At 39.1% G+C, this 12005-nt stretch overlaps 1 protein-coding gene across 1 annotated transcript in view; it reads left to right on the forward strand.

Annotated features, from left to right (window-relative positions):
- COL6A6 (collagen type VI alpha 6 chain) overlaps positions 1-12005 on the forward strand; it is a 165731-nt gene that overhangs the window by 105534 nt on the left and 48192 nt on the right. The window contains exons 24-28 of the mRNA XM_058729869.1: positions 1103-1165; positions 5570-5632; positions 6423-6473; positions 8603-8638; positions 9361-9423. Of these exons, the coding sequence (XP_058585852.1) occupies positions 1103-1165; positions 5570-5632; positions 6423-6473; positions 8603-8638; positions 9361-9423 (276 nt within the window). The remainder of the gene's footprint in view (positions 1-1102; positions 1166-5569; positions 5633-6422; positions 6474-8602; positions 8639-9360; positions 9424-12005) is intronic.

Consider the following 12005-nt stretch of genomic DNA (forward strand, 5'->3'; position numbering starts at 1 on the left):
GTACATCCTTAATTTTTTCAAGATAAAAAAGGTTAATGTCATAATTTTTTGTTTCTGAACAAAATTTGCTAAGTAGCATGCTTACTACACAGATATGGTTTGTTTATTTTTAAATTACAGTAACCATGGCAAAAAAAGAAATTTGAAAATGATTTCCATTCATTGGTGTTGGAATTATTACAAGTACCTATGTAAACATTTTAACTAAAAGAGATTTGTGTTGCCATATGTTTGGATATCCCAAAGGAAAAATTTGATCCCAAGTGTTAGTAACATGGGAAGGCAGTTGGGCTGTGTCTGAATTGGGATTTTTAAATGGTTAGTTCTAAAGCTATTCCAATAAAACATGCTTTCTAGAATGCTACAGAAACTTCTATTATATCAAACAGATTTTCCATATTGACATGTGGTATATTTATCCACCTGTTTAACTTTTGTTACGTTCTTCAATAAGATCTTAAAGATTTCTTATTATATGGGTCTTTATCTTTCTTGTTAAATTCTAAATATTTTAGTTTTTTTCTTCTAACGGTAAATGGGGATTTATGTACATTTGCTTTTCTAATTTATCAGTAGGGAAGGGAAAACTATTTCAGAACATTTATCCGGTACACCTGAACATATCTTGTTATTAATGCTAATTATTTGGGGGGAAGTTTCTTGAACTTTCTATTTGTACAAATTATATTAGTTGCAAATAAATATATGTTTACCTTTAAAAAAATGCTTTCTAGCAAAACAAAGAACCAGACAGAATACAGTTAAAGACAAATGTCATTTGGAATGCCTTCTTTAAATGTTAGACATTTTAGCAACATCTGCTGTAAAAGCAAAACAGTGAGAATGTAAAATCTCTTTGGAAAAGAAGACTCACAAGGAAGCATGATCAGTTAGGCCACATCTGGCATGAATTACTTTATTAATTTTCTTTTATTTACTAGTTTTTATTTGACAGCTGTGATACTTTTTTCCAGAGCAGAAATCAGTAAAGCCATAATTCTTTTCCCATCTGTGGTTCATTTTCCTCTTAGAAGAGACACAGAGGGTTTAAGGGGAAGTTGCTTTATGTTCTGCTATATTTGCAATCCTTGTTTTGTTTCAGGGGCCTCCAGGACCAGGAGGAGAAGCAGGGAGTCCAGGCCATTTGGGAAGCCAAGGAAATAAAGTAGGTCACATTCTTTAAGCCCACCAAAGTTAAGGTTTTCTCTTCAAAGTAAGTGTGTCTGGTTGTATTAGCCAGAGCCCTTTCAACACAAAGGAGAATATCTTATTGCCCCTACACCCTGGCTTAATTCTTAGAGAGCCAACAACATCTAAGGACGTGGGTGTGGACGACAATGAGGTCAAGGATTCCAGCTCAGCATAATTTCACGAGGGGCTACACCCAATCTTAGCCTGGGGGAACCTCAGGGAAGGAGGACTGTTCTGGGACAGGCCTTCCTTTGACCTTCTCTTTTTCCTTCCCCTCCTCTCTTCTTCTTTATTTGTTTCCTCCCATGCATGTAAACCTTTGCTGAACACCTTTAAAGACAAAGTCACTGTACTGGCATTCTGTTGGACTAGAAAGTCAGTTTCAGGAGAGTCGAGCTCTTTGACTGTTTTGCTCACTGATGCATCCCTAGTACTTTGAACGGTTCCTGGCACATAATTGCTTAGAAAATATTTGCTTAATGAAAGAATTTCTGAGTTGTATAATAAAGATGACATGGAGTCAGTCCCCACAGAATTTAGAATATTTTCAAGACAATAATCTATGACATAAAGTAGTCCAGGATACAGGTCTGAGAATGGAGGTTAAAATATAGTGTTTGTAGAAGTATTTCCAGGCTGGGGAAAGAGGCATCATAGAGGATACAGACTTGGAGCAGACCCTAGAAGATAATAAAGACTTTGGCAAGCAGAGAGGAGGCATGGAGGGTTTCAGGGAGAAGAAATCACGTGAAGGAAAGCACAGTGTTGGAAAATCCTGGGAAATGGGTATTTGGGGAAGAAGATGATCCTGTCTGGTAGGCACATAAAAGACAAAGTCTGTGGTCACTTGCTTTGTTAAGTAGCAAGTACAGTGCTATTTATAATTTTTTAGTGGAGTGTATGAACACAGCCAGACTTGGGAGGATTTTGAATAGGACACTCAGTGTAGAAATATTTGGAGCGCTGAGAGATAGGAAGCTAGGAGACTAGTGGGTACGTTCTCATAGTCTCTAAGACAAGCAACAATTGGATGATGTAACAGGGTGAGGACAGGAGGAACTCATCATGATTCTGGAAGACTCTTCTAGTAGGAAACTAAGGTATAAAGAAGAGGGCTACATGATTTGTGGGCTTCCTGCATGCGTGTAGCACCATCCCAGAAGCAGGAAACTCATGAGAAAGGACAGTGTAGGAGTGAAGGGAACCACTTGGTTTGGGAAATAGAGGAAAGAGTTTATGGCTGGTCAGAGTTGTAGGTCTCAGAGGCATTTGGATTCTTAAAAAGACTCTTAGTGATATCTATTTGTAAGAAGGATAAGGGGAGACAGTCATTAGAAAGGAGGGGAAAGAAACAGAAATGCACACTGGGTGCTGAGAAGAAGAGTTGAAGAAGGAGAGGTCAATTGTATCAGCTAGTGCAGAATAGATAAGGGGAGTGAAGAAGCCATTGCTTCTGGTAGCTAAGACGCTCCAAAGAATAGTTTGAAATGTAGCGTTTGAGAGAAGGGGAAAGAAAGGGAGATAGCCTACAAAGAACTGAACAATGTGTTGGAGAGGAAGAAATGGATTCAGGGCTATAAACTACTCTTTGAAGAAGCAAGACTTGGGGGCAGGGAGAGGGTATTAACCACCAGTATAGGACTGATTGAAGCTGGGTATTTGTTTTCAATGATAGGAGAGACCGTAGTGTGCATCTGAGCAGAGAGAAAGGAGAAGATTGAAGATGTCAGAGCAGGTAATTAATGGGGAAATTTCTTGACACAGAGGGTGAGAATGAGAACATGAGAAGAGAGGCTTGCTTTGTTATGGAGAACTGCTAAGAAGGGCTGAAGTGATGGAGGCCAGCGGTCAAGTTGTAAGGACTATTGACTGGAGGGCGAAATATGAGATATGTGGATGGCAGGGATAATCAACTCCAACAGGAAAGGATTGCTAGAGCATGCAGTGTAGCAATAGTGCTCTGGAAAGGAAAGTTTGGAACAGAAACAATGCTGCCTTCTTGCCCTTGGGGAAGGCTGCAGGGGAAGTGGTGTCACTGATGAGAACCAATTATCTTACAATGAGGTAGGATGTGTGTTTGTGTGCAGCTTCACGGATGCATAGAGGTTTGCTTGTGAGAAGAAAGCAATCCATTGGATGAAACAAAAGGGACCAGGAGATAGGTCAGCAGGAATGGAGAGCTCCTTGGGCCAGTTATAGGTAAGAGTGTGGAAGGAGATAGATAGGAGCAGGGTAGTTGTGCCCAAAAGATCATTATTAATAACAGGGACTTTTAAAGATGAAGAGGCAAGAATTTGGAAATAAGTACCCTCAAAGCAAACCCAAATCCTTTGGGAAGTCCCAAGATAAATTGAGTCCTCTGGATTCATTGTCAACTGAGATGAGCCCCGAACACTTACTCCTACCTTACTCCTACCTTACTACAATAAGCCCAAGTACCCAGGGACACAAGCAACTTACTGGTTAATTCTGGGCTCAACACCTGACTGTACCAATAGTAAAAGTGACCCCTTTCAAGCCATTTGGCTTCCCTTGTTTCTGTACCTTAAAGCAGATGTTCTCAAATTTCACTGTGTATAAGAATCAGCGGAGGGGCACCTGGTGGCTCAGTCAGTTAAGCGTCCAACTTCAGCTTAGGTCATGATCTCACAGCTTGTGAGTTCCAGCCCTACCTTGGGCTCTGTGCTGACAGCTCTGAGCCTGGAGCCTGCTTCAGATTCCGTTTTCGTCTCTCTCTCTGCCCCTTCTTGGCTCATGCTTGCTCGCCCGCTCGCTTGCTCTCTCTCAAAAATAAACATTAAAAAAAATTAAAATAATCAGCAGAGAAGCTTATTTAAATAGGCATATTCTTGGGCTCTAATATGAGAGACCATACCAGTGGAGTCCAGGAATTTCCTTTGCATGTGGACCTGAGGTAGTTGTGAGACAGGTGGCCCCAGAGCCAATTTTAAGAACCACTACCCTGAAAGAAAGGTGATCTTCTGCTTCCCAGCCATGGAACCCAACTCTGTATTACTCTGAGTTCAGTGCTAGTGGACATTTGTCCATTTGCACTTCTCACACTTAACTGGTTGCCTTTCTGTCTTTAAAAATGACTTAACCACTCCCACTCCCAAAGTGTGGGCTGGGTACGTTTCCACACTCCTTTCTAAAGAGTACATTATGGGAAAGACAGGGAATGACTAGATAGTGGAGAAACGTGACCAACACTACCTCAGCCAAATGGTCAAGGTTAACATCAATAGCGATAGCCATGTTGATAGAATGTTCTCTTGTTATGTTGTAATGAGAATGGCACTTTACCTCTGTGATCTTTACCCCCTAAACCCATAAAATCCACCGTAATCATGAGAAAGACCCCAGTTGAGGGACATTCTACAGAATACCTCAGCAGTACTCCTCAAAACCGTCAAGGTCAAGGAGTCAAAACAAGGAAAATCCGATAAACTGTCACAGTCTAAAGGAACTTAAGAAGACATGATATGGTATCTTGGATAGGATCCTGGAAGAGAAAAAGGATACTAGGTAAAAACTTAAAAAAAAAAAAAAAAAAAAAAAAAAGCTGAATAAAGTATGGGCTTCAGTTAATAAGAATGAATCAGTATTCATTTATGCATTGTGATAAATGGGCCCTACTAATGTAACTAATATAATGCTAACAATAGGGTAAGCTAGATGTGGAGTGTATACAAACTCTGTGTACTACCTTGCCATTTATGTAAATCTAAAATCTAACATCTTTTTTTTTCCTTTTTTTTTTTTTTTTTTTTTTTTTTAAGAAAAGGAGTTAACCTTCTTTTGTAGAGCTGTGTTAACTTTCCCAAGTAGCTGGACTTCACTCAGCATAATCCTGAGATTGATTTATAACCCACAGTAGATGGTCTACTAGTCAGAAGTCAGAAACAATTGCCATGAATGTCATGCTAACTTGGTTATCTTGATTAGCACTTAAAACTAGATTAAGAAGTCTGTTGTCTTTGCAGCAGCCAGATGATTTGATGGATCATCTTGGAAAACAGTTTTGTTAATTTTTTAAAACAGTACAGAGCTTCCTCTTTGACTCATGGTAAGACATTTCCAAGGGTGCGGTTCATGGTACTGAGCTGCCAAGATGGCAACTTGCACTAAACAATGTATCAGTCTTGCTGGGACTTCATTCGTCAATGCAGGAGACCTCACTAGCCAACAACAGCCAATTCCTTGCATTGCTTATACAACTCGCAGTCCTGACCACAAAGCCATTGTCACTGTGTTCGATACAATGACATGGATGCAGTTGTATAACTAACTATTATCTTAGTACCGTCACTGCTCATTTCCTTTATCAGAAAATAATAACAAACCTGACAAGGACACATTTCACTGTTTTGTTTGACAGGGAGAACCTGGAGATTTGGGAGAAAGAGGACCTATTGGCCTCCCCGGTCCTCGAGGCTTGCCGGTTTGTATTTGATCCCTACTTTTGATGTGGCCCTTGGAATCTTTTAGTTCAATAGATATCACGTGTGGTTCTCTGGGGCATGTATTAAAGATACCACCCCAGTCTAGCTTTTAACTTTCCAGAAACTGAGATATTATCCTTAACTTGGATTAGTTCCTTTCCTAAGGTGGCCACTTGCCCATACCAAACACCCTGGCCAGGATGCTTTTAAAGGCAAATGATAAACTGGACAAAAACGTGTCTTGAGCATCCCCGTAACCCTTCTTCTATCCTTTCCACCCATCAGAACCTGTTCATCAGAAACCCAGCCCACCCTCCCCCAGAGCTCAGGACTTGTCACAAAGACCTTCTGCAAGGGTCTGACAGTAGCCATTGACCAAGAATTTAGAAGGCCTTATTTTCATTTAGCAAACTGAAAATGGATTAGAGCTAAGGTGTTAAAAATACAGGTGTTAAACAGAAGCACCACTACCTCCTTTTATTGACATGACTGTATGCCTCAAATTTTCTCATTCGGTCCTCATAATAACATCATGAGTGGTTATAACTTTTAGTTCCACTTTACAGATGAAACAAGCGAGACTAAGGGACAGTGCACAGTCTATATCTGTCACTGAGAGTTATCTTTAATGCTACTATCACCAAATGTCAGTGGCCATCTCCAGAGGAAGTATCCTGCTTCCTAATTTCTCCTAATCAAACCAAAAAACCGGGTGTCTTGTCTTCTTGTGGATAAGCCTGCCTCCAGTCTGTAGTCTCGGATGTTTGTAATTAATGCCTTTGTTTACAGGGCGATGATGGCCCTCCAGGTTATGGCAGCATTGGAAGGAAAGGAGCAAAGGTAAGACACATTGACTGGAAGCTGAAAATTTTCATTTATTTTTTGTGCTTTTTTTAGTTTTGTTGGTTTTTTTTGTTTTGTTTTGTTTTGTTACATTTAAGAGGGAAAAAAAGCAGTGAATAGGGCAGTCTTGGATATTTAGAGATAGATTTTGATAACTTATTTGCTGATATCCCTTGGAGAATGTGGTAGAAGAAAATACAATTTGATGGTTTAAGGCACAGGCAACAATTGAAACTTGAAATTAATTTTCTGTTCTCTGTAGAGATGTGCGGCCAGGGCCTGACTTTTTACAGCCTGAACAGTGCCTCTAATCTTAGCAGCTCTGTGCTCGAGTTTACTCAGGGAGGCATTCCAAAATTTGTTCTCTTAATCTGTTTAACCATTAGTGAGACATTTCACGGGGCCTTTTTAATGTGCATTGAGCCAAGCAATAACTCAAAAATAAAAACTTTTAACTTTGTATCAGAATTATAATTCATTTTGAATATTTTGAATATTTTGAATATTTAAGGATCTGGAAGTAAGATAAATTTACAAAACCAATGATTTCTGTATATAAATAATAACCACTTAGAAATCATAATAACAGTATCCACAAAAACATTATGTAGTTAAGAATATCCCTTCTGCAAAATATTTGAGACCTATGACAAATAATTACTGAAATATAAAACTTTACTAAATGGAGACATACCAAAGTCTTGTTGGAAAGTCTAAAACATTATAAAGGATCAATTAATTCCAAGTGAAATCCCACTAGGAATGATGTAAGAGACTGGAAAAATAAACCCCAAAAAGCTAAAATTTCTTTGAAAAAAAAAATCACTAATGAATGAGGCATTTCCAGTGAAATTTTCTTTACAGAATAATTGAAAACAATCTCAATATCTGATAAAAGAGAAATATTAAGTAGCTAATAGCATTAGAATATTCACCCTCTTTAAAATGAATATATATGAAGTTTGTAGTTATGTAAACAATTAGAAAAGAATACTTATCCCAATTATGCTAAAAAATGCATTTTGAAGGGCTTAAAGGAAAAATGACTAGGGGCACCTGAGTGGCTCAGTTTGATGAGCGCCGACTTCGGCTCAAACTATGATCTCACAGTTTGTGGGTTTGAGCCTCACATCGGGCTCTGTGCTGACAGCTCAGAGACTGGAGCCTGCCTGATTCAGATTCTGTGTTTCTCTCCCTTTCTGCCCCTCCCCTGCTTGTGCTCTGTCTCTCAAAAATAAATAAACATTAAAAAATATTTTTTTAATTAAAAAAATAAAAAATAAGAAAATAGGACAAGATATTTTTTTTTTAACTTTTTTTAATGTTTATTTTTGAGAGCAAGAGAGAGAGACAGAGCATGAGCAGGGGAGGGGCAGAGAGAGAGAGGGAGACACATGTCTGAAGCCGGCTCCAGGCTCTGAGCTGTCAGCACAGAACCCGACGCAGGGCTCGAACTCATCAACTGTGAGATCATGACCTGAGCTGAAGGTGGATGCTTAACCGACTGAGCCACCCAGGCGCCCTAAAAATAAGAAAACAGGACAAACCATTTCTAACGGTTAGTTCTGGGTAGTGAGATTTGAGTAATTTTTCTTCTTTCCATTCTTTTCTATTTTATATATGTTTGAGGAGATACTACATTTAATAAGCAGAAAATAAACTTCAGTTTAAATCATTGTTTTTTCATCAAGTGGGGATTATCAGACATCCTCAATTATAGTCTATGGACTAAGTAAGGTAAACAGGGAACCAGAAAACAAATGATCACATTTAAACTCTAGGTTTCCCATATTTCTCCATTGAAATATGTTTTAAGAGGACTGTTTCAGAGACACTCAGCCATATTACCAGCTGTCCTGTTATGTATCTCCAGTAGAAGGAGAGCTGCTTTATAATTCCTCAGATGTGTGCATTTATCCACTTAGGTTGTCATGATATTTTGGTACAGTTTAATTTAGAAATTGGAGCTAGTTTCTCAAATAATGTTGTACATTTTCATTTATAGTTGTTTTGGCCCTTCGCTGATTCAGAGATACTAAAACCCAATGAGGCAGCAGGCAAAATCAAAGTCAGGGAAAACCTACATCAGTGATACGTATATTAATTTTCCATACTGTTAATTATAGGGGCAAGAAGGATTTCCTGGAGAAAGTGGACCTAAGGTACCGTGCACTTCATATTAAGTAGAGATCAATCAGAAATACTCCTGAGGCTGTGAAATGTATCCTAGGATGATAGAAGAATAGTTAATGATCAATGAATAAAAAGAAACCTTTATGAGGAAAAGGGGGGAGAGAGAGAAGCAGGCTTTTTTTAAAATTTCATTTCTAGTTTTTAAATTCATAAGTAAAGGAAAAAAATCACATTTTTCTTCTCACATGGACTCCTTCCCCTCTATCATGATGTGTTTTCTTCTTGGCTCAAAGGAAAGTAAAATGTAAAGAAACCCAAAACCTGCCTTCACCTGGCTCGGTTTTTCCAATGTGATTATAAATCACCTTCTGATAGTAAGTTAGTAATGATGCCCTCTACCTTAAAGCTTTCACTTTTGCTGGAAACATTTAGTGAGTTGAGTAAATGTCAAGTTCTGTGATTCGATCAGGGAGCAGAATAAAAAGCACGGACAGTTCATGTCTCTGAGCTGACTATGTTGTGGCTGGAAAGAGGGAGGAAGAGTAAAACAATGAGGCAGCCCTGTGCTGTGTAGAGAGCCATAAAACGGGGGAGGGGAGAAAGGAGGAGGGGGAGGACAGACACTTCAGAGAAGACTGTTGAAGATTAAAATGTATATGAAAAATGTCTTCGTGTTGGAATCAGTTTAAAAACACACTGAGATGTGGCTCTTGGATTTTAATTACCATTTTATTTTTCTGAACTTAATTAGGGTGAGACTGGGGACCGTGGTGGTCCAGGAGAAACTGGACCCAAAGGAGCCAGAGGCAAAACGGTAAGCATCTTAGATTCCAAGGCCTTACAACCTCAGCTACTTTGGGAAGTCCTTCCCATGCTTTTATACTCATTTGAGTTGTTACTTGTTCCTCAAGACTTGCAAAATGTTCCTCAAGACTTGCAAAGTGTGTGTGTGTGTGTGTGTGTGTGTGTGTTGTTAAAGCATACCTGGGGAAGGAAATGGACTCCTCCTTCAATGCCAGCAAGAAGGCAAAGACATATATGCTCTTAGTGAACAAGTTCACCCATTCTGGCTGCCAACATACCTACCATTCTTTTTTTTTTTTTTTTTTTTAAGTTTATTTTTGAGAGAGAGAGAGAGACAGTGTGAGTGAGGGAGGGGCAGAAAGAGAGGGAGACACGGAATCTGAAGCAGGCTCCAGGCTCTGAGCTGTCAGCACAGAGCCCGACGTGGGGCTTGAACTCATGAACCGTGAGAGATCATGACCTGAGCTGAAGTCAGACACTTAACCAACTGAGCCACCCAGGCACCCCTTCATTCTTAACACTGGAAATAAGACTTTGTTATAGGAATCCTTGTAGTCAAAAATTTGCACTGGAAAATATGGTCAGTTTAATCCTGTCTCCCTGGCAGATTTAGTGCAGCCTAAGGCCCGTTGGCGTCTTGTTCTTCACTATTAAGGTTTTGTTAAACTACTTTTGATGAGGTATTTAGCTTAATACGCATTTAGCTTGAGAGAGTATGTCTTAATTTTTATGAAAAAGTGTTTCCATTTATTATGTGACTAAATATGTCCTTATTATTCCATAAGGGGACTTGGGAATTTCCTAATGCCTTGTGTCCAGCATAGCTCATAGGCATTGGCATATTTGGGTTCCAGTGGGTTAAGAATGGATTTTTGCATTGGTTGACTTTTTATATTTCCACTGTGTATAAATGACATGGCTGCTTGGTGAAAGAGACATTCTTCTGATCATTGTCTCTCAATAAATTTCTTTGTTTTTTTTTCTTCAGCACAGCACTGACTGGGTAAACTGATCTTAACACCATATTAATTAACAGGAAAAGGGGCGCCTGGGTGGCGCAGTCGGTTAAGCGTCCGACTTCAGCCAGGTCACGATCTCGCGGTCCGTGAGTTCAAGCCCCGCGTCAGGCTCTGGGCTGATGGCTCGGAGCCTGGAGCCTGTTTCCGATTCTGTCTCCCTCTCTCTCTGCCCCTCCCCCGTTCATGCTCTGTCTCTCTCTGTCCCCAAAAAAATAAATAAAAAACGTTGAAAAAAAAAAATTTTAACAGGAAAAGAAAAACAAAGTCTGATATAACTGGATACTTGAGGTGGTTTTCCAGTTTTGTCACTGTGGTTAATTTTATCCTGATCTGAGTTTTTATTAAGCACAACAGCTTTATGTACAGAGATTGGGTTTTTTTAGTAAAAAAAACCCCACTGTTTAATTGCCTGCTCTTCTAAGGGATTGTGTGGTGGCTTGTATGCTCTCCTATGTGTTCATTCTCTTTTGCATTACACTTGGCCATTTCTACCTCTATGACTCTCCAGGATTTTAAAATTTTTATTGAAATACAATTGATATACAATACTATATTAGTTTCAGGTGTGCAACATAGAAATTACATAGATTACAAAGTGCTCACCATGATGTATAGTCACCATCTGTCACCATATATTATTACAATATTATTGATCATATTTCCTCTGCTGTACTTTTCATCCCTATGACATACTTATTTTAAAACCGGAAGTCTACCTCTTAAGCCCCTCCACCCACCTCCCCTCTGGCAACCACCAATTTGGTTGTCCCTTCTATCCATGAGTCTGTTTCTGCTTCTGTTGTTGTTTCTTTGTTCATTTGTGTTATTTTTTTAGATTCTACGTGTAAGTGAAATCATATGGTATTTATCTTTCTCTGACTTAGTTCACTTAGCATAATAACCTAGAGTCTATCCATGTTGCCACAAATGGCAAGATTTTATTCTTTTTATGATTAACATTCCACTGCAATATATATACCATCTTCTTTATCCATTCATCTATTGATTGACACTTAACATTGCTAAGGATGTTTATCTTTTCAGATTACTGTTTTTATTTTCTTTGAGTAAACATTCAGAAGTGGAATTACTGGGTCATATTGTGTTTCTATTTTTGATATTTTGAGGAACCTCCATACTGTCTGCAACAATTTACATTTCTACCAGTAGTATACCAGGGTTCCCTTTTCTCCGCATCCTTGGCAAACTCTTGTTATTTCTTATCTTTTTGAATCTAGCCTTTCTGGTAGGTGTATAGCGATATCTCACTGTGGTTTTGATATTCTTTTCCCTGATGATGAATGCTGTTGAGCAGATTTTCATGAGTCTGTTGGCCATCTGTATGTCATTTTAGAAAAATAGCTGTTCAAGTCCTCTGCCCATTTTTTGATCCGATTTGTTTTTGTGTGTGTGTGTGCATGTGTGCGTATCACATCTTTATCCATTCGTCTACTGATAGACACTTAGGTTGCTTCCAAATCTTGGCTGCTGTAAATAACGCTACAGTAGTGGCGCCTGGGTGTCTCAGTCAGTTGAGCATCCAACTTCGGCTTAGGTCCTGATCTTGAAGTCT

The sequence above is a fragment of the Neofelis nebulosa genome, chromosome 5 (assembly GCF_028018385.1).
Source record: "Neofelis nebulosa isolate mNeoNeb1 chromosome 5, mNeoNeb1.pri, whole genome shotgun sequence".
Taxonomy (NCBI): domain Eukaryota; kingdom Metazoa; phylum Chordata; class Mammalia; order Carnivora; family Felidae; genus Neofelis; species Neofelis nebulosa.